This window comes from Neovison vison, chromosome 7 (genome assembly GCF_020171115.1).
Source record: "Neovison vison isolate M4711 chromosome 7, ASM_NN_V1, whole genome shotgun sequence".
NCBI lineage: Eukaryota > Metazoa > Chordata > Mammalia > Carnivora > Mustelidae > Neogale > Neogale vison.
In genome coordinates, this window is record NC_058097.1 from 164,384,993 (window position 1) to 164,408,563 (window position 23,571).

The 23,571-nt window shown below is 46.0% G+C and overlaps 1 protein-coding gene across 6 annotated transcripts in view; it reads right to left on the reverse strand.

Moving 5' to 3' along the window:
• The window catches only part of PLEKHA7 (pleckstrin homology domain containing A7), a 214,089-nt gene that overhangs the window by 78,947 nt on the left and 111,571 nt on the right, over nt 1–23,571 (reverse strand). For 4 of the 6 annotated variants that reach the window (XM_044258894.1, XM_044258899.1, XM_044258895.1 and 1 more), the window contains exon 4: nt 9,428–9,511. In XM_044258894.1, coding sequence (XP_044114829.1) covers nt 9,428–9,511 — 84 coding nt within the window. Of the gene's footprint in view, nt 1–9,427; nt 9,512–18,638; nt 18,720–19,556; nt 19,821–23,571 lie in introns of those variants that run through there. The other 2 variants (XM_044258897.1, XM_044258898.1) reach the window with 2 other exon arrangements.

Here is a 23,571-nt window from a genome sequence, read left to right on the forward strand (position 1 = left end):
AAGAGTAAGCTGTAGTGGGATCACGGCAACACCCTTCCCTACCCTATCGCTGTCTTAGTAGGTAGGTGACCAAGCCAAGAACCAGCAAACCTTAGGATCGGTACACAAGGTCAAGCAAGCAGAGGTACCGGACTGGACTTGTCCAGTACCTACTATGTGCCAAGGCTCTCCGCCTGCATTATCTCCCTTAACCCTGGAGAGCCAGCTTTACCATATCCATTTTGTAGATAAGAAAACTGAGGCTAAATGAGATGAATGACTTGTCCAGGATAGAAGTTGGACTCCAGCACCTGGGTTTTGCCATAGAATCATCATCCCAAGGCAAGTCTCAATGTGTGACAGAAGCAGGCTGTTGATGCTCTTCTCAGTACCAACCCCCCTCTCCAAACCAAAAGGATCCTAGGATGGTGGAAAGACCAGGAGCCTGGAATAACCAGGTTTCAACAAAACTCTACAGTTTAGTCACTCCTCCACAAGTCACATTATTTACATCATTTCTTTGGGCCTCGGTATCCATTTCTGCAAAACGGGATGAAAACTATTCTCACCTCAAAAATGGTTGTGTGGATTCTAATGACCTTTTGAAAACCATGACACATTACACTAAATGAAAAGGTCTGTTGTGGCTGTTCCCAGTGGAGACCCCAGAATTTAAATCTCAGGTACACTCTATTTTTACTTCCAAGGCACTTCTCTCCCAGAAAGCTCAAGGTGCCAAACAATTAGCTTCTAAACAAATCATTTCCTAGAAACACCCCTATAAGCACCTTATCTAGGTGGGGTTCCTTTAAACTGTAATAAACCTGTGGCTGGGGGACCGGACTCCTATTCTTTCCCCAGGAGGTTAGAAAGCTATGGGGAATTGGGACTCCCCTATTGAGAAGCCATCGTTAGATATCACTTGTACCCCATCAATTCCTAGAAAAATAGGCCCCCAAATTAATTCCCTGTCCTCAAGGATTCTACACAGAGAGCTCAGCCAGAATTAATGCTACAAGAGGAGGGTGTATGAAAAGAGGCACACTCGCTCACAACCAGCACATTTTTTAAAGTGCTCACACCCACCACCTAAGGGGTTTGGGAAAAGCAATGCACAAAGAAAAGCAGGAATAAAATAAAGTTCTTGTCCCAAGCAGGCAGACACCTCCACACCCCCTCTTCTCAGAGAAAGAGACACACACAGACAGACCGCCAACGCTCACTGTATACTCCCAGCACCCCGGGGGAGGCTGTCTGACACAGGTTTTCATTCAGCAAGTATGGCCTTGTTACTCAGCTGTGGCTTTCTGTGCTCCTTCCCTCCCGCCCCCAACTCCTCTCTGGAACACAGGCTCTAGTTCCTCATCCCACCCCAACCCAGGAGCTGGAAACCAGCCTGAAGAACACCCCTCAACCTGGCATGAAAACAGTCCAGTGAGCCCCCAAACCCAAGCATTGCTCTGAACTCAGCCTGAGTCCTGCTCAGCCATATGACCTTGGACCAGTTTCTTCTGCTGTGTGCTGTCCATGCCCAGTGCCTCAGTCTGTGCAGGGGAAGAACCAGACCTTGACCTCTACTGTTCCTCCCACCTCTGCTTTGCTACTACAGAGACGCTAAACGGGAGCCATTGGCCAGCCCACCTCTTACCTCTCAGACCCACCCCACCCACCCCCCTTTACCAGGCAGCCACTCCCCCACTAGAAAACACCTTTCTAATGGAGATTGGGGGGTGGGGGGAGAAGCGCTTCTCAGACCAAGGAGGTAAAAGAGGAGGACCAGAGGGGTAGTCCCAGGAAGAAACAAAATGACAGCAAGCAGCAGCTTCCCTTCCAGAGCAGAGCCACCACTGCAGCATCTTTCCCCATACACAGAGCCCGAAACGTGACTACTGCATGGCAGCGACCGCACCCCCAGTGCTGGCGCCCTTGGAGACATCAACGCCAGAGCCAGGTCAACACTAGCGCCGCCTCTTCCCTACCTGTGACCGTCACAAACGTCGTCTCCTAGACCAGGAAGGAAAACTGAACAGTCAAGTTTCTGCATCTGCTTGCCAGATGTTTCCATTCTTCCTCGTTTTTTTCTGCTGCCATGGCAACCAAATGCAACAGGCAAAGCTAGCCCAAGCTTGCCAGGCTGGAGAGACAAGGTGCTGGTTCTATCAGCAGCGCAGTCTGGGCTCAGCGGAGGAGCCACAGGACAGACCCAGAGTTGGCCTGGACCCCCACCCTCATCTTGTGCTCTTCACCTCTCACTGCAAATTCTTACCAACTTGTAATGGCAGGAGGAGCAGCAGCCAGCCCCTGGTTTCCCAGCAGCAGGAGACAGCCCACCCCCAGGCCCATACTCTGCATAGGCCTTGGAGAGTCAGGCCCCGCCTATACACAAGGAAGAAGTCAAAGGTCAGGAAGGTACCTCTTACCTTCAGCAAAGTATGGTTTAAAGTGATGTCCTCCAAATACCACTCCTGACATTCCAGGCCATTCCGACCTACAGTTCTTTTCCAGACATACCAATGAGAAAATGGGGCTGCTCAGACTCCAGTGGAAGGAACAAGCTAGCCTCACGAGGAAGCCAAGAGAGGCAGGCCAAGAAATGGTCCCCTTCAGGTTAAGGAATCTAGGAGATCGGGGTACCTTCCACCTGGCTCCTGAGCAGAGCAGCAGGCTTCTGAACTGCCAGAGCACATACTCTCAGCTAGGCCCCACCTCAACATCAACTGCTTGACAGAGCCTGGGGAGCCGTGTACACAGCCTGCTGTCAATCAGCCCCCAGCGTCACCGCTTCGGCATGCTCTTCTCTGCTCTTCCCAGAGAGCTGCGGAGGCGTCTGTCAGCGGCTTCCTGGACAGCCGGCTCAGAGGAGCAAAAGCTCCTGTGCATGGCCCCAACCCTCAGAACCATAGCCTGGGAGTCCCTCGGGCCAATGTTCTCTCTTTCAGTAGGCCCCTATGTGTGGTCCGTTAAGCCACAAAGCCAAACCACAAGCTCCCAATTCAAGCAAGTCATAGAGAATCAGGAAAAGAGGCTGAAAAAGAAAAGCTGGAATGACCCCATCACTGGAAATGAGGCCCTATAGAAAAGCTTGAGAACATTTTCTGGAGACAAGAGTAATAAGGAGGCTTTGGCTTGGCATCTTTCACACAAGAATGAAGTTATTAGATCAAACCTCATTACTGCAGATACAATAAAAATCTCTAGCCTACTTAGTTGGCACAGTAACACCTATGCCAAGGAAGAGGACTGTCTCTCAAAGACCAGTCGGATGAGAGGCAGTATTAGGGTGCACAGCATCTGGGGCCAGACTATCTGGATTCAAATCCTGTCACTTACTAGCTGTGTGACTTTTGGCAAGTCTCTTAACCTCTCTGTGCCTCAGTATCCATGATCATAATGGTATCTTCCTCATAAGCCTGCTGTGGAAATTAAATAAATAAATGTAATCCCTGGGGTGCCTGGGTGGCTCAGTAGGTTAAATGTCTAACTTCAGCTGAGGTCATGATCCTGGGGTCCTAGGATTGAGCCGCATGTTAGGCTCCCTGCTCAGCGGGGACTCTGTTTCTTTCTCTCCCTCTGCCCCTCACCCTCTGCTCATGCTCTCTCTCTCTCAAATAAATAAAATCTTTAAAATAAATAAATAAATGTGGGGCGCCTGGGTGGCTCAGTGGGTTAAGCCGCTGCCTTCGGCTCAGGTCATGATCTCAGGGTCCTGGGATCGAGTCCCGCATCGGGCTCCCTGCTCGGCAGGGAGCCTGCTTTCTCCTCTCTCTCTCTGCCTGCCTCTCTGCCTACTTGTGACCTTTCTCTGTCAAATAAATAAATAAAATTTTTATAAATAAATAAATAAATGTAAACCACTTAGAAAAGTACCTGGTAATAAATAGTAAGGGCTCTAAATGTTCACTATAAAAATAATAACAATATTACTATTAATGGAAAAAGCCAACTCTTACTCTAGGAGGTAGATTACTTCTTGTAATGTTAAAGATGAAATTCTAGATCCCAAAACAAGGGATGTCAGGAAATTTCTTTCCAAGAAAATTATGAACTGAGCTAAAATTTGCCAACCTAGACCTTTTACTCATTGACCTGATGTCTGCCTTGGCGGCCACTCAATAAATATATCCCACTTCTGCCCTCTAGCCCTTCTTATAGACTTACAGCACATCCTCCTTCATCTTCTCTCCTGCAGACTGAACGTGAAAGGACAGTGTTTCCAGACCCCTCACCTTAATGGTCCCCCTCCCAGGGCAATCTAAGTTGCTCAATATCCCTCTTGAAACTTAGCACCCAGATCAAAGTGGGGCTTGGCATGTCCTTGGTGCTCCATAAACTTGGAATGAATGAATGAAGTAGTCCACAAACACCATGATATACCAGAACTATTATCCTCCTTTCTCTACATATTGTACTTTTATTAATGCAGCCTGAATTTATATTGGCTCTTCTATTTATTTATTTATTTATTTATTTATTTGGCAGACAGAGATCACAAGTAGGCAGAGAAGCAGGCAGAGAGAGAGGGGGAAGCAGGCTCCCCGCTGAGCAGAGAGCCCGATGCGGGGCTCGATCCCACAACCCCAGGATCATGACCCGAGCTGAAGGCAGAGACCTAACCCACTGAGCCACCCAGGCGCCCCTTATATTAGCTCTTCTAAGTGGGATTTCCATAGCCTGTTGACTGATACCCACCTTGCCTTGATGGTTCTGACAATGAGCAAGATCATGTAAAAGAAAAGGCAAAATGAGAAATCAAACTCTCTAATCATGCAGCAAGAGAAGCTTGTCAGTGATGGACTCAAAAGGTCCTACCTTCTTTAATAAATCTGGACTGTAGATTATTAAGTATAGTCATTAAGGATAGTGCTGGCCAACAAATATTTTGGATAGCCTTCCCAGGTGGATGGTAGAAATGCACCTCCCTGGCCCGGTGAAGTTAGGGGAGGTCATCTGACTTGCTTTAGTCAATGAAGTTTAAGTGAAAGAGCAGTTTACAATTCAAGTTCCTTTTTTCTTGACGTTGGCCATCCTGGAGACACAGAGATGGAGCATCCCTCAAAAAAAATGACAGAATAAAATCCCTTAGGTGACCCATGATGGACATGGAGCAAGTAAGAAATAGGGGCGCCTGGGTGGGCTCAGTTGGTTAACATCTGACTCTCAATTTCAGCTCAAGTCACGTTCTCAGGGCAATGAGACTGAGTGCCGCATCAGGCTCCACACTTAGCACAGTCTGCTTCTCTCCCTCTTCCTGCCCCTCCCTCTCTCTCTCAAATAAATAAATAAATAAAATTTTTAAAGTGGGAAACAAACCTTAATTCTTTCATATCACTTAGATTTCGTTTGTTGTTTTTACCACAGCAGACCCTAGTCTATCCTGGCTGATTCTGTATTACTGGCACAGAAACTAAAATACTCAGTGCTCATGTCCTCTGGACCCACTGATCATAGCTTTCACATTATTTCTCTTCTCCATGCTTCCAATTTGTAAGGTGGGAAGTCATCTTTGGGTGGGCATACACCTGTTACACCAAGGGGCAGCAGTGGGGTAGATGAGTTATCCGTCCACAAAGTAATACTCTCAAGGAAACCACCATGAGACCAGTTGGATTTCCTACCCCACCCCCACCAACACACACACACACAAGAAGGAGCCCAAGATTATTTGACTAAAATCCATCTAAGATTGTTACCACAGCCCAGAGAATGATGGGTGTCTGGAGGAGATTTAAGGATGAAAGGAAGAATCTAGGGGTAATTTAGTAAGGATGGAAATAGCAAGTTGTCTAAATCAGTGGTTTTTAAACATCTACCTGAATCAGAACTACCTGAAGCCTTTCAAATACATGCTATGACGTGTTAGCTCCAGAGTCTCTGATTAGTACATCTGGGATAGGGCTCAAAAATTTGCAACTCCAGGGCGCCTGGGTGGCTCAGCGGATTAAGTCGCTGCCTTCGGCTCAGGTCATGATCTCAGGGTTTTGGGATCGAGTCCCTCATCGGACTCTCTGCTCAGCAGGGAGCCTGCTTCCCTTCCTCTCTCTCTGCCTGCCTCTTGCCTACTTGTGATCTCTGTCAAATAAATAAATCTCTCTCTGTCAAATAAATAAATAGAATCTTTTAAAAAAAAAAATTTGCAGCTCCAAAGTGTTCCCAGGTGATGCTGGTTCAGAGACCACACTGAAAACCACTGCTATGGAAGGATTCACGTCAAGAGCCTCAGTGGAGGCTCTGGCAAGAGGAGTCCACGTGGCCTCAACAGATAGTCCTTAGAGAAGAAAAAGAAAAGAGCCAGTTTTCCACCCACCCCTGATGTTAATCTGAGAGCTGATGTGTAAAGCACACATGAATGGCTATCTTGATCTTTTGCCCTCACCATATAACACACCACACAACAAAATTAAGCTCCTCTAAGGGAACAAAACAGGAATCTTATTTGTTGGCACTTTTCTTTTTAAGATTTTATTTATTTATTTATTTATTTGAAACAGAGAGAGTGAGAAAGTACACAGAGGGAGAGTGGGAGGGAGAAGCAGACTCCCCGCTGAGCAGGGAGCCCCATGTGGGACTCCATCCCAGGACCCTGAGATCATGACCCAAGCCAAAGGCAGACACTTAACTAACTGAGCCCCCCAGGCACCCCTTGTTGATACATTTTTTAAAAACTGGGTTTCTATCAGGTGAAATCATGCTGAACTCCCCCTCCAGAGCTCCACCAGGGGTAACTCTGGGTGTATTTCAAAAGGAAGCAATTCAGATAACTGGCCGAAACTCCCTCCCCAACCTTATCTCCTCCCTCCCCCTTGCAAACCTCAAACCTCAGCTACAAGTCAGTCCCCCTCTTGCCCTCTGACCCCACCAAGGCTGTTCACACTTCCTTCAGCTGTGAATGACTGGCGCATGCACGTGCACACTTATCTTTACTTATCTAAATCCCCCCTTCCTCCAATTTAGGGCCAGACACTTCAAGAATGTCTTCCCTCTTTTGCAACCCCATCACAGCCAATCAATTACCAAGTCCTGTCAATTTTACCTCCCAAGTCCAGTTTTACCTCCAGAGTCCATCTGGTGTGTCTCATTTTTTCATTCTCACTCAACCGGTATAGCTCTACGCTCTTTCCCCTCTAGGTCACTGCCCAGGTTGGGGCACTGTGACTGGACAGGTCTCAATTGAAACAGCATCCCTTCCCAGGATGGAGAGGCCTCTTACAATCCCTAAGCCAGGTTAGAACCCTCTTTTATCAACTCCCATCGAACCCTATGTTTTTTCCACCGAGAACATTCATCACATTTGTGACCTCTTGTTTATTTAACTCCCCTACTCTACCACCTTCTCTTCACTACCACTCTACTACTCTTCACAGACAGGACTACATTTGTCTCGCACGCTGCTGTAACGGCAAACTCTGGCACAGTCCCTGACGCAATATGAGCACTTTGTAAGTATTTAATGAGTAAACCCAGGGATCACCAGCTCGGTCCACAGGAATCCTCCCTTCCTCTCAATGCCTAAAGCACGTTTTCCCTGCTTCAAGGAGTGTCTGGTCACCCAGACCCTGCACCCACCACCTGAGACAAGCAAGCAGTCCTTATGACATCCAGAAAAGGTGATCTAGAGGGGAAAAGTGAGCCTTGAAAAAAAGGTTTTTCTTGGAAACTGGATGGAATGGAGATTAGCTACAGAGATATTTTGGGAGGATAAAAGAGGCTACCTTCTCAGAAGTGGCCAAGGACAAAATCTTAACAGTGAGGAGAAGGAGGTGTGTATAAGACAAGGGTGTTTAGTGATGAGAAGTCTGCATTTCTCTAGAAGCTTTTATTAAAGTTGGTAACTTCCCAAACTATGTGTTCTAATGGATTCTCCATACAGACCTTTAAAAATGATAGGCGGCCATTTCTCTAGGATGCCTTAGGAAGGGGACTGAACTCACTGACCTCCCAAGAGCTTCTAACCTTCAGGAATTCTTTAAACATGCTCATTCCAAGCTGGAATGTGGAGAATCCACATTCTGGCTCTGTCTTTACATAGCAGTTCTGTCTCAATGTAGAAGACAAGACAATCTTTACCTCCCACCCACTTTCTAATAGTACTGACACTTTCGAAGTCAGACCCCATGACCCATGGGCCAGGAGAATCCAAAGAATTTAGCAAGTAGCCAATCACTAGTGGCAAGGGTTAGCCCTGACTATAGAGATCAAGCGGGGGTGCCATCCTGACTTTTTCTACTTCCAGCCATGCAAATTTGAACAAGTGACCCTACTTCTTTGAGTCTTGGTGTCTTCATCTCTAAAACTGTGATGACGGTCTACTTCTCAGGATTGTTGTGCTATATGTAAACCCCCAGCACAGAGTAAACAGGCAAGGAATATCAGTATCATCGTTATAGATTTCTAGTTTTAAAAGTTCTATAAGGTAATGATTCTAAACTGAAAATACTGTAGGAACAAAATGATGTTTGGAATTTGCTTCAGAATAATCTGGGTGGTGAGGAGGAAGGTACAGATGAAATAAAATCAGGCATATTTTTGAAATTATTAAAGATGAGAGTTGAATACACTAGACTTACTACTTTATCTTTCTCCTTTTGTATATAGGTTTGAAATTTTCCATAATAGAAAGTTTAAAAGTATAAGTACTGAGGGAGAGAAATACTATAAAAATATAAGTCTTTTATTTTCAGATCATATTTGGTCTAGATGATTGAACAGAAGAATGATATGAAGGAGAGAAAAAGCCAACATATCTATTCATTTCTCAAACAGAACTATTTACTTCAAACAGAACTGCCTCAGACGAGCAGGAGGAAGCAGAGCCACTTGCATACCTTTCTCTGCCTTTGTGTTTGGGCGAAGAACACACCCTGCTTCGGCTGTAGATGCATTTTTACATAGATAAGCCCTGGGTGGTGGAACCTACCTCTGAGCAGCCCAGGGGACCTGCTGAAATCAGACTGAGGAGCAAGGAAGTCCCCACAATGGAAAAAACAAGCAGAAAGAACTCCAGGCATTCTGGGACAATGGGTGCCACAGCCCTCCTCCCTTCGAAGCCCTGGCCTTAGACTCTTATTTGAGGCTTCCTTGAAAGGCTGGTTCAGTTTGGTGTGATTGAAGGTCATTTCGCTCCAGATGAGTGGGTGCTCTTAGAGCACAGCTGGTGTGTTAGATGATACTTAAGGAGGGTGGGGGTCGTTCAGGGGACAGGGTGTTTCCAAGAGGCTCTGACAGTACCAGTCACGGCACAAACCTGGGTCATCTCCACACTTCCACATCTTCCCACTGAGAGAAGTCTGGAGATTGAAAAACAAAATTCTTGCATTCCACTTTGAATCGACCATCCCACTCCAAGTCCCTCTATCTGGGACAGAAAATAGTCCAACAAGCTCTGTTTTGAGCCAATGCCTTTAAGCTCCCAAACTCTGCCTGGAAAAGGAGAATATATAGAAGTACTTACTCTTCTTGAAGAATAAATTCGCTATTTTCTGGCGAAAACTGCCCACTCACAGGATGCCTGAATGCTGTGGTCTGTTGGTTATGGCTAAAGAGAAAGAAAGAGAGATAATGAATGAGAAGTCATGGGAATGGGAAGGCTTGCAGACACAACAACAGATAGTAATGTCTGAGGACCCCTGATCAGCACAGATTCCTCCCAGGGTGAGAGAGTGGGTCTTTCTTCAAAGATGCACTTCATATGTCAAGACCCAGTTGCACTGAAAAACAAAAACTTTCAGCTCAGGTGCCCAAGCCCACCTAAGACACAGGGATTTTAATTCTAGGAAAGCCTTGGCTGCAAGAGAACATTGCATCTTTGAGAGACATTCCGTGAAGTCCTTATTCCGACAGACCAAACTGCTCAGAAGCGAGTTACTTTAAGACGGCACGAGCTAAAACAAGAATGAAGGAAAGTAGACAGCACTTTCAACAGCTTCCCAAAACCATGAACCAGGGAAAGAATTCCAAGAATTAACCACCCACCCAGAAAAACCTATCTTCTTAAAATTCTTCTCCCTACTACAAAATGCCTTCGCTTCAATGATGGGATATAAATGTATGGGCATGTCTCTGCAATATGACCTGCACAATTTCAACACTGTGGAGTTTCTATCACCCTTTTGAAGTTAGAAGGGATCAGCTTCCATGCCAAGCCAACAGACACAACCAAAGTGTGTAGGTGTTTTGTGTATTCACAAAGGCTGCCTGGTTCTTTGAAAGAAAGGAGGAGAGGGTTCTAAAGGCTGCTGGTTTGCTCGATAAATAAACCTATCTAAAGTCATTTTCTTCCCCCCTCAAAGAATATGATTTATATTAAAGTGTTTTCCCCCAATCAAAGAATCAGTCCTTTTAGAAATCTTAGAAAATATAAAAAGAAAAAATGTCACCCATTATCTCATCACTTACATACAGATATACCTGAGTATCTTCTCCTTCCCTAGTTTTTCCCTCTACTAAAAGATTGTGATTTTTCTGTATTTAGAAAGCTGTCTCCTGCCCTTTTCACATCCTAGTCACATAGACAATTTGCTGTCCTTAAGACTTCTTTATTTGAAATAGCTGAATCCATGTGTGCCCCCTCCCTCTCCTTTTTGGAAGTTCATGTTATGACACTTCATTTTTAGGAAAGACCTATATTAGTGCCTGTTTTCACTAACTGAAAGAAATCTGAAGAGGAATTTTTGCTTTCAGAAAAAAAAAGTTGAAAAGCAAAAAGCATTCAGCGTTTGTTTTGCAGGAAATCCTCACGGAGGCAAGCAGCGAGTGGCGCCCCCCAACTCCCTACCAGAGAACACCACCAGCATCTCAGCATCAAGTTGCCAGGGCTTTGAAGGGAGTCTGGGAGCAGCTGTGTTTTATCTCAATTTATTTTGTGTATCTATTAACAAAATGTGTCCTAAGATATCAGAAAAGCCTAAAAAGTTATTTTGGGAGTCTGAGAGTGCTCAAACTTCTTTCCATATAAATTACAGTAATCTGATTTGCCTTACATCATTCTGTCTTACAAAATGTTTCATAGGAATGCTCTATGTCCAGATAGGTGAAACCAGTCAGAGTTTTATCCTATGGATATAAATTTTTTTTGTCTATAACCATATAAGACATGTTCATTGGCCATCTGTGTGCCAGGCGCTGTTTTAGGTGCCAGAGATACAGAGTGAACAAGAAGTCCTTACTCCATTTGTGCTTACATTCTAGAAAGATTTCCATTCATCTGATGCTGGATATTTTAGATGCATTATACATCTTCTAGTACAAACTCTTTCTGCAATTCCAATTATTTCCTTGGGTTAAGCTCCCAGAGGTAGAATTATTTAATTCTAAATAATTAAATTAATTCTAAAGGGCATGGTCATTTTTTAGGGCCCTTAATACAGGTGGTTAAAATGCTTTCACTGTCAGAGTCAATACATCATCTCATTTTGCTAGTGTTAAAGTATTAGCCCATCTCCAAACTAAGCATGGGGCCACCCCAGAGATTAGTAGGCTTAATGAGAATAGTATAAGGTTAAAAAAGAAAAAACTCTCTTCACGCACAAGGTTTTTCTTACTCTGCCCTGGGCCCTGGTCAGAGTGTCCTGAGTTCCAGTGGCTGGGGTGAGCTGGCACTGAGTTTAGAGCAGCCTGACTGCTGATAAGCCAAATGTGAAGCAGCCCAAGCCATCAAAACCAGGTTGCTCCTTGGGCCCTGTGATTGTGCACCACCACCACCACCCCCAACCTTTCATCCCTCCCAACCATTCCAGCTTCCAAATTCCCAGGTTTGAAGCAAGCCCATGGAATCCCAGGACTCCATCAGGCAGACAGCAGCCTGATCGTCACAAAAAGCAGAGTTAAGGCACAGGCATCCAGATAAGGATGAGAACCAGACCCCAGTAACACCTGGTCCAGAAATCCATGTTCACGGGTTAGGATTTATTTACACCCAGTTTCCGCCTCTCTCTCTCACTCTCTCTTTTTTTCTTTCTTTCTTCCCAGCTCGGCATTCACCAGGAAATTACAAACTCAAAGCCTGCCTCATTTCTACCTGGAGGAAAAAAACCAAAAAGCCCTGCTCATAACAGGCTTAATAATGAAGCAACAACACCATGATCCACTGTTACTTCTCAAGGACTCTACAGTCTACAAAACATTTCCTTAGGCCTCTTAGCTATTACCACCATCGACCCCCATTTTATGAATGAGGAAATGGCTCAGAGAGGTTAAGTGACTTGCTCAAGATAATATCATCAGTAAGTGATAAGACAGGAACATAAATCCTGGTCTTCTATTTCTAGATCCAATACTGCATAATAACTTGCTGTCCCCTTTCCTTAGGAGTCTACGGGGCTTAGGGGTTCCTGGCCACAACCAGAAATCCCTGAAGACGAAGCATCAGAAAAACAGCATCTCATCCACTGCTACTCCCCCTCTCTCTTCCTCTGCACCTCCCTCCTTCTATTGTGCCTGGGCCAAAGTTCTGAATGACAACACCTATGTGGCACCCAGTAGTCCCCAAACAACCTTTGATCCTAATCCAAGGTCAGCTAGGAGGATCTCTGATGTACACAAAGAGGGGATCTTCTCTATGCCCAGAGCAGCACCCAGCATCCAGCAACCTCTTCATATATGCTGCATGACCTGGATAGCAACTCCTGGGCTCCCCCCACCCAACTTATACCAGCTTAAATAAGTGTAGAGTTTTGGGAAACGAATCCTGAGCTGAAAGATTTAGACACTAAGATGAAGTTTACATTCTAACATTAGAAGATACATGGATTTTTTTAAAGTGGACAAAAATATAGCTGTTTTAGACACAGAAGAAGTGCTCAACATCACTCGGCATCAGGAAAATAGAAATCAAAACCACAATGAGATACCATCTCACACCAGTCAGAATGCTCAAATTAACCAGCCAGGAAATGACAGGTGTTGGCGAGGATGCGGAGAAAGGGAAGCCCCCCTACACTGTTGGTGGGAATGCAAGCTGGTGCAGCCACTCTGGAAAACAGTATGGAATGTCCTCGAAAAGTTGAAAATAGAGCTACCCTATGACCCAGCAATCGCACTACTGGGTATTTACCCTAAAGATACAAATGTAGTGATCTAAAGGGACACGTGCACCCGAATGTTTATAGCAGTAATGTCCACAATAGCCAGACTATGGAAAGAACCTGGATGTCCATCAAGAGATGAATGGATAAAGAAGATGTGAGATACACACACACACACACACACACACACACACACACACACACACAATGGAATACTATGCAGCCATCAAAAGAAATGAAATCTTGCCATTTGCAACGATGTGGATGGAACTAGAGAGTATTATGCTTATAAGCTAAATAAGTCAATCAGAGAAAGACAATTATCATATGATCTCCCTGATATGAGGACTTTGAGAGGCAGGGCAGGGGGTCCTGGGGGGGTAGGAAAGGAAAAAATGAAACAAGATGGGATCAAGAGGGAGACAAACCATAAAAGAGACTCTTAATCACATGAAACAAACTGAGGGTTGTGTGGGGGGGGGTGGTTAGGGATAGGGTGGCTGGGTGATGGACATTGGGGAGGATATGTGCTATGGTGAGCGCTGTGAGTACCTCTGGGGCAAAAAATACATTACATGCTCATTAAAAATAAATAAATAATAAATAAATGTTAATAGCCAGTTTAAAAAAAAAAAAAAAGGCTGTTTTTTTATCAGATCTGGAGGCAGCTCCCTAACCTTTCTTCCTTAATATAGATGTTGCCCTTCTTGACAAAAAATTTCCTGAATTTCCATGAAGCTCCAAGTTTGGTCATATTCATCACTATACCTGACTCTCCCAAGTATCCTCTGAGATAAGCAGGGCTGAAATTTTTACTCCCACATTACACATAAGGAAACTGATGATCTGGGTTCCGTGATGTTAATGGAACACTAAACTAAGGGGGGGAAAGGACTCATATGCTGAGAAAAGAGATAAACCAGAATAATACCTCCTGAATACAAAGGCCTTACAACAGGATCATTTCTGATCAAGCTTGCCCAGCACACAGAGCTTCTGGTTCAGCCCTTTTTTGAGTAAAAGAAGTGTTAGGTATTGGGTTATTTAATTCGGTCTTCCCAAACCCCCAGTGTGGCAGGATGTGTTTCATCACACCAGACCACAGGTGAGGAAAGTGAGACCCGGGAAGGGTAGATGACTTGCCCACAATGACAGTCCCCTTCTGCATTCCTGCACACCACCACCCTTCTGGTCTCCTTCTCCTAACTGCAAGCTCACCCTCACCAAACAAAGGCTGTATAGTAAATGCAGGATCCCCACACCCGTTTGGAGATTGCAAAGTCCTCCAGCTTTACCTGCTGTCCCTGACCTCAGGCCAAAAGCCCCCACCCTGCTCCATTTCCTGATTTTATAAAATCCATGAAGAATCTCATGTCCTATCATCCTGTCTCAAGACACATTTAGCAGGCACAGACAAATCCCCTGAAATACCTGTTCTTAAACCTGAATTGCTACCTTGCTTCTTGGGAGTGATGGAGATGGCCCGGCTGGGAGCCAGGTGGCCAGTTTCAAGGGAACACAGAAACGTTCTTTCCTCCATACAAGGGCTTCTGTTTCTCTTCAGACTACTAGAAAGTAACTTGGCAAATGAAGTAAAACACAAGCTAGGCTTTATTTTCAGATCCTGCCCTTCCTCCTAGAAACATCCCCCACTAAGTCGAATGTCAGCTGGTCTCACCTGGGAGAGGACTAAGGCACACAAAAGGTTACAGGGAAGGATTACCCCCTGAAGGCGGGCCACACATACCCATCCACATAAATAAGCACGTCTTCACAAGCCCGGGGCCTGGAAGGACTTGGGTTAGGCCCTAAAGAGGTCCAACAGCAAACAGAAGAGATTTCACAAGGCAGAGTTAGGACCAGGGAGCCGTGGAAACCAATTTGAGCTCAATATAAGGAGGAGCACACGTACAGCCACTGACAGGACTAGTCGAGATGTAAACGAGTCCTACAGTTTCTTGCAGCATTTCTGCAAGATTAATTTTCCATTCATACAGATTTTGACCATAATGTGAGCAGCGAGATTCTGGTCGGTTAAACATAAGGGTTCCAATTACTTAGCCTGGCAATTCCTTTGGGCATAGCAAGAAGCTCTGGAGTTATGTGAACGGTGCCCACGAGTGGAGGTCAGAGCACCCTGATAAATCTGGTTTTCCGACGGCGGAGGTATTGGTATGCTGAGTGTGGGACAAACCTGCACAGTCAGCACGAGCTCTTATCTGGCCCAGCTATAAAGAGAACAGCTTAAAATGTAAGAAAAGGATCCAGCTTGAAAGTCTAAGGAGGGACTCTATCAAGGCTCTTCTCATTGGTATGCCTGGCAGCATCTGCCCCTCTGGCCCCTCAGGCTCCCCAGTGTGGCTCCCCTAATGCGACAAGACTGTCACCTTGCAGGCCTGATGCCACGTTCAGCTCTGCCTCCAGGCTTGTTAAGGCACTGACTGTTTGAATCCCAGTGTCTCAAGAAAACCAAGGGCTGTGGGTAACCTAATAATGCTTCTACTTGGGTCCCCAAATTGGTCACCGAAACTCCAAGAGCAGAAGAAATTGCCTCCCTATCTCCTTCAGTTCCTACTTAGGCCACAGAGTAAAAAGGTGGCACTCAAAGGCTGAAGTAGCATCTTTACCTTCCCTCAACACTTCCAAGTTCCTTTTATTTTATTTAACACTTTTGTAAAACGGCTTGTTTAGTACAAAGTGTCACTGTTGTTCATGTGGCATTTCCTAAAGGGACTGAGAATCTTACTGAAATGGTCTTTAGAGCTTGCACTATTTTGGAAATGTCAAGATTTTCAACAGCTCCTTGCACACGGGCATTCCTGTCAGGCTCTTCTTCAGAAATCATCGGAATTGGGCCTTGATGAGCCAACTTAGGGTCCCCATCCTCTCTTCTCAAGTGAAAGCCATCAACACTGCACACTAGCCAGCCTCCTTCAGTGTCTGCCCTGAGCCCCGGCGTCAGAAGACCTGGGTTCAAACCGAGCACGCCATCTCACCTCACTGAGCCCTGGTGCTTCCATGTGCAAACAGGGAATAGTGATAATATCCTTCCCAAGAGTTGTGAGGATACTCACACAACTCCTGGCACACTGAAGGTACTGAGTTGATGTTTGCTGAACCTGACCATGCACCTTGACCATTGCAATGGCTACTAGTAATCCACATTTTAACAGGGCAGAAACAAAATAAGCCTCCTCCCCCAACTCCGACCAAACCCAGTATTTTCCTTCCACAGTCTCTCTGTTTCCATTAACAGCATCACAACCCAGCAACCTGGGAGTCGCTCTCCATTCCCTGCTCCACAGTAACTTCCTCACACACTACGTTAGCAAGCCCTGGTGCCTCTATCCCCAAGACATCTCTGAATGCACCCCTTTCTCTTTAGTCCTATAGCCAGCAACCAATCATCTCTAGCTAAGATAGTACAAGAGCCTAACTGCTCTCTCCCTGGTCTCTGTACCACCCACTCTCCTCATGGGAAGCCTGATGGGTCTCTTCGAATGGAAATTAAATCAAGTCACATTCCTCCTTTAAACCCCGCAACAGCTCCACAGCACAGAGTAAAATTCAAGCTCTTTGCCTTGGCTTGACTCTAGGTGACTTGACCCCTTGACCACCTACATCACCTTCTTGTACAATGGACATCTTCTCTCCTTCTCCATCCCTCCCCAGCCACCCTGGCCTCCTTTTTGCTCCTTGAAGACTAAGCTATTTCCAACTTGACAACCTCTGTACTAGTTAGCCTTTCCACCTGGAAGCTCTTTCTCTCATACTCGCATAACTGGCTCTTGATCATTCACCTTGGCACAACTATCACCACCTCAGAGCCCTGCCCAACCACCCACAGAAGTAGGCTCCCAGTCACTTCATATCATGTCACCCTATTTTCACTCTTACTGTCATTTCTCTTACTCATGTGTTCTGACTGTTGTCAGTCTCCCTAAGATGTATATTCCAGGAGAGCATGGAGCTTGCCTGTCTCTTCACTGCCCTTGTCGGCTTATACCAGTGTCTGGCACTGTTACATTTGCTGAATGAATGAATGAAAAACGACTAAAGAGGCTTCTACCTTAAAGTGAGGCCACGAGTCTAAATACACTAGCTAACCTTTACAGAAGTCTGGGCAAAAGTACCAAAGAGACAAGAATCTAAAAGGTCGTAAGTCATCAGAGGGCAGTGGCTTCCCTTAGTGACAAAAGAAAGAAGGATGAGACACCAACATGCCAAGAACACTTCATCCTCGGCTCTCTCCCAACTGTTACAATATAATTTGGAGAAATCCGCCCTCCCCTGAACACCCTCCCAACAAAGGAGGGTAATACACTCAACACAGAGAATCAAAGAATGGAATGTAAACACCCGAGAGGAAATTACTGCGTGATTAAAAACACATGGGAGGAGAATACAAACATCACCTGTATCTCCCTTTTGTGAACTGGAGAGTATTTGCTACGAAACCTACAATTTGGTGACTGATTATATGCTCTCTCCTATATTGCTCTCTGCTTACTTCATGTGTGTTTGTTCTCCTCCCCCACCCCCTCCATCGAGAGCCCAAGTTCCTGGAGGGCTGGGAACCATCATTCACTTATTTCTCATGGATCTAGGGAGCAGGCGCTTGAACTCCTTCATCTCAACAGCCTGAGCACAAGCACACATCACTTTCAGATGCATAACCCACCTCATTTCCTGATCACTGCAGCCCAACCTGTCAAGGCTCCCCCAGAGAGAGTGGGGGAGAGAGGGGTCTGCAGGCCTGATAAAGGCTCCTACGTGCAGTGGAGACACTGACCAGCCCTGAGGAGCATGGCACAAACCAAAGAACAGCCTTCCCCACTCCCACGCGGTCCACACCTGGCTTTCACTCACACATGCAATTAAGCAGAGACACTGAAATCTAGCCAAACCCCAGACCTACTACCTGAAATGGACAGTCAGTCCCTGCTCTCCTCACCTGAAGGCATTAAAAGGGCAGAGCCTGGCACAGACAGAACTGGGCATAAAGCAGTCACAGAATTAACTGAGCAAACTCAAAGCTCACATATCTTGCAAAGAGAGCTGTGCTTTCTAAACTCTGGATTCCACAGACTCAAGTCTGCTAGCGTGATTTGAAAAGCTCTACATTTCATCAGGTGCTCCAGATGTTTTCAGATCCACTCAGCGGCCAACTCATTTCATAAATTACCTCTCCTGACCCACTAACCCAAGTGTAAGACCTGCCTTCTTCCTGAGCTCCCACATGGGGCCCTTAAGAGTCCTATGTGGTTAATAGGGAGTTCTAATTTTGACTTTACAAGACCTCAAGAACCATGAAAAGATTAAAACCAAGCTCCTGACAGAATGAGGAAAGCAAACTCAGATAGCCTCCTGCTTTTTTTTTTTTTTTTAATTTTTTGAAGAAGGTTGGCAGAGAATCAAGGTACTAGGAGCCGAGGTACAGCGTTGTCACTACCAGGTCCACACCCCCAGCAAACACTCAGCCTCTCGGGGTCTTAGGTTCTCTCATGCATCCAATGTAGAGGCCAGATGAAGCCTGCCAAGCATGAACCCCAGCCTGTTGTTCAGAGTCAGGACGACTGCAGCTCAAACCCCAGCTCTGCCGCACACTTGACGGTGCACGACCTTGAATGAGTGACTGACCTTTCTGAGTGCTGGATTCTCTATCTGCCAAATGAGAAGACAATCCCAACCTTGCAGACTGTTTTGAAGAGTACTAATAATGGGCCTGGCCGGCAGCACTGCACGTTTAAGTGCTTGTTAGAGTCTTCTTTTGCTAGCCCGGAAACTCCCCACGGATAGAGCTGTTTTGCCTTTTTCCGTACTGCAAGTGCCAGTATGATTAGCCTGCCATAGGGCAGCGGCTCAAGAACACATTTTCTCCCTTTTGAATTAAGGCACTCTACCCAGCCTCCTGTTTAAACTTCTATTTAAGGAACTTGCCTGCCAGAAAAAGTCCTTTAAGATCAGTAGGCGCCTGCCTTCAGCCCCACTTCTGTCCCCCACTTGGGTCAGTCCTCAAACATTCAGAAAGCACAGCCCAAGAAAAACAGCCTCCCCAGCCAGCAGTGCTGAGTCAGGGATGCGCACGCTACAGAAGTTTTCAAACTTCGCAGGAAACATTTTCAACCTCAGAGAGTAGCCGGTTCTATGCTTCTGTTTAGTAAGTCAGGTTCCAGAGTAAAATGAGAAGGATGGACCAAGTGACAATGTAGGGATCTTCCAACAATCACGTCCTGAGACACTGGGGTTCATCTCTGACTCCTGGCCGAGCCACGGACTGAGCCGGAACAACACTACAACATAACTGAAACACAAAGGAACGAGGCAGAACACTGTCTCCCTGATCTCACTTGCCAACAGAGAATCCTTTGTAATGACATCAGGGAGGTGTACTTAATAATACTTTCGTCCTATTTATTCTCAGTTAAATTGGACTGTTTTTGGTTGGCACTCCCAACCAAGCCATCGAACCCCCCTCCTTCAGTCCATTATCTGACTTTCATGAATCAGAATACACCGCAGTGAACGGAGTCCCTGTGAAGCCCGGAGAGGACTAACCTGCTCTCCCCAGCTCGCCGGGAAAGGTGGCACACGCACTCACTCTCTCCTTGAGCTCCATGTTCAGAAGGACTGTGTCTTCTTCCCCAGCGTTGGCCTTATGAAAACCTGGGTGCTGGTCACACAGGGAAGGAGGGCCTAGCTGCCTGCAAGAGGTGAGGCGGAGGCTCCCCGCCCGCCTACTCTCAATTTCGGTTCTCCCGCAGCTGCTTCCGAAGGTGTTGCAAATCCAGCTGCCACTTGCTCCTACTCATTCATTCTCCCTCTTCCCCAACCCCCATGCAAAAACTGGCAACGAGGCAGGAACACAGCTCCAGCTCTGAGTCACCGCCCCGCTGTGGCCAAGCCGAGCACGGGCTGGGGGTAAACAGCGAGGCAGACACTTCACGTCTCCAGACTCTGCCGTTCTCCTTGGAGTCTATGGGGCTCGCCACCCCTCGGGAAGCAGGACGTAGGAAACACCTCCGTTTATGGGCTCTGGAGTCTGAAGGATTTGCTCCTTTAGTTTTGCTGGACTACCTCTGTGGCTGAAATAAGCCCTAAAACGGAGACTTTAATGGGAAGGTAATGGCTCCTTTATCATTCTGTCCCACAGGCAGGGCAGGGAGGGGCCTGAGCAGTCCCAAGCCACCATCCCCACTCCCCCAGGGAACTGTAGAGGAGTCTTTTGTCGCTGCTTAGGATGGCTCAGGTCCTCTTAGCATAGGCTGAACCATGTGGCTCTCCCTCTCAAAACAGGCCTGGAGAGGAGAAGGGAGAGGAATCAGAAAGGGAAATACAGGCATTGAAGTGCCTTTACTGCCACAGCCGCAGATCAGTACTGTGGCTCTTTACTGCCATCTAAGTAGGTCTGCAGGTCCTGATGGAAGGGACCACTTGAAATGTAGGCTCCACCGGACAAGGACTTCTGTTTTCACAGCTATGTTCCAGTGCATACACAGTGCCTGGCACAGAGTAGGTGCTCAACAGATATTTGTGTAATGAAAAGGAACATACAAGGGATTTTCTTCTGAGTCGGCTTGGGATGACAGTTTTACTAAAACTTGTATTCATTGCCACCATTTTTTCCCCTTTTAGAAATCTCCTTAGCCTTCGTAACTCCTACCACAGCCTTCAGTGAGTGCTCTGTGAATCCTGAAATACAGAGATGGTTTACCTGAAGCTCAAGCATTAGCACCCCTCATTCCAAAATCCCTTGTAAGGTCCTGGAAAGGGTTCTAGTGCTGTATTCCCAGGCCTTCTGCCATTTCATATGATTTTAAAGAAGACCTCCTAAATTGCACGAACGTCAAGGCCCACAAACTGCAGATATGCCACAGTAGAATGAAATAAATGACTCCCGAGCCATCCTGATACATCACCCTAACAAGGGCATCTGGCTTGACAAAACTTGTTTTAACTACACACAAGATAAGCCCTAGCCCAGAGACACATCCTAATCAATCAGAAGCCAATTGCTGTAAAGACTGGCGTAGGTTAAACCACACAGACTCCACTCACGCAACATCTGCCTAGCCTTACTATGTACACAGCACTCTGAGCGCTTTGAGGTAAAACAATGATTAGAACCTATTATCCCCAATGAAAAGGAGCTTACCGTCCAACAGCATAGACTGATATGGTCATAAATAGATACAGATAAGTATATATTTCATATACTAAACATAAATAATATAGATATGTAACTACAGGTCAGACTGGGCACCATAATATGAAAGTAAAGGATGGCACATCTATTTGCAAGGTATCAACCTGCCAGGTATAACAACTGAGAAGGTAAATCATACTATCTCCATTTTGCACAGAGGATACTGGAGCCCAGAGGGATCAAGTGCCATCCACGACCACATAACCAGGAAGTGGCAAGGTCAAAATCCAAGCTCCAAACTCCCTGACTCCAAAGGACGGGCCCGTTCTGAAGTGACTACACTTCAGTCAATGGCCAGTCGCTCTACATAACCTCCAAAATGTCTGGAGAGACATGCTGGCTTCAGAGGAACAGGAACCACACCAGGCAACAACAGAGGTGGGCAAGCTTCCAAGGCCCACACTCTTGGGAGTGGAGGAACAGGAAGTGCCATGAGCTTATTCATCGGGTGTATAGGTATAAACCCCGTTCACCAGGCAACACCCTAGCAGGGATCAGTGACAGCTACCTGGGAGCCAGAAGAAGCCACATGAGAGGCTCCTGCCCTATGGCCCTGCCTACAAGCTCCCTCGTCCTTGCTGCCAGACGGATTGTGCTGGAGCACAGCAAACATTCCATTGCCTCCTGCTATACAACACCCTCCTTCACTACTAAAGCCCCTACCCAGAGCTCCTGCCAAATGTAATTGTTCCCCAGTCCCCACAACACCTGCTTTCCTACCCCCAGGCTCTGGCTGCTGTCATCCTCTTCCCTAATGCATTCTGCCCAACCATCAAGGCCCCCACTCCTTCCAACAGTCCTTCCTAATCACTCCGGGCCACGCTGCTTCCATCCTTCCTCAACACCGTCATACATCCCAACGACTCTTTCCATTTTACCTTCCCAAAATTACTCTGTATTACAGAGAGGGGGGAAAAGCAGAAGTTCCCCTTCCTGCGTCCAATTCAGTGTCAATCTCAGAAGCAACACCTTTACCGGTTTCTTAAGTATTTTTTATTTTTTGCTTTTATGAACATTTTACGCATTTTTAAAATTTTACCTATATTTCTTTTTAGAAAAAAAAATTAAACAAATAGAATGAAATTGTACATATTCTTCTATAATGTGCCTTTTACTTTGCGTATCTTGGATTCCCCCATGTCCATATGCAAGGATGAACATAACAATCTCTCCACATCACAGCTTCCTTAGGACCCCTACAACAGATCAGACCAGACCAGCCTATAGCCACAGGTGACCTGGGAGGCCATCCGAAACGTCAATCTGCCCCACACACCTAACAGAGCTTTGAAATTGATGACATGCAAACCAATTTGTCCCCAACATGAGTTTTATTTGAGCCACACAGAGTTTTTTGACTGAGCCAAAGTTTAAAAGCAGGAACATTTCATATAAAAATCTAGCATGCTTTGGAAAAAAACAAAACTGGGGCAATGCTGGGTGCCTGTGAGAGGCGAAATGGCCCTTCACATCCACTGCGGTCCCCACCACTCCCTACCAATTCCCAGTGTTGAGGGTGTACACCTAGTGCTACTTATCATCACACCTGTATTTCTAATTTTCCTACAGGAGAGCAATTTCTTTATACCCATATCTCAACCAGAATGGGGAAAACCCAAGATAAACAGAGTAGCCCAAGTATTCCAAAAACAAATTGGAAAGCATAAATACAGTCTGCTTTTTTGTTATCCACTAAGCCTCTACAGACATGGAGTTTGCAACCCCATTTTGTACTACCACTACTGATTCTAGAGAAGACCTTTCTTTTAGGAAGAAGCTCTATTTTAAAGAATGAAAATTTCTTGTATTAAGAGGAAGAACTAAAAGAAAAGATGGCCAAAATAGGGTGCCTGGGTGGCTCAGTAGGTTGAGTGTCTGCCTTCAGCTCAGGTCAGGATCTCAGGGTCCAGGGATGGAGCCCTGCATTGGGCTGCCTGCTCAGTGGTGAGTCTGCTTCTTCCTCTCGTTCTCCAATCTCTCTCGCTCTCACTCTCTCTCAAATAAATAAATAAATAAATAAAAGTCTTGAAGAAGAAGAAGAAGAAGGTGGAGGAGGAGGAGGGGAAGGAGGCAGCAAAAATAGGCCACAAAATGTCCTTCCCCCAAAAAACATTCTTAGAAGAATCTTCCTGACAATAATGGCAAATGAACTCATCCTTAGCCCTCCCTGAAGAGACTCCTGAAAAGGTAAGACCCCAGACACTCAGCAGACTGTTTCTTCCACAAAATGAAAAACCCAGAGAGGCACTGCCAACAAAGGTCCCTAAAGAATCCAAAGGGAAGACCCAGTGACTGCAGCCCATTAGGGACACCCGCAAGGCCACTGAAAACAGGTAGGGACTCCTGTAACAGAAAAGCATCTGACCA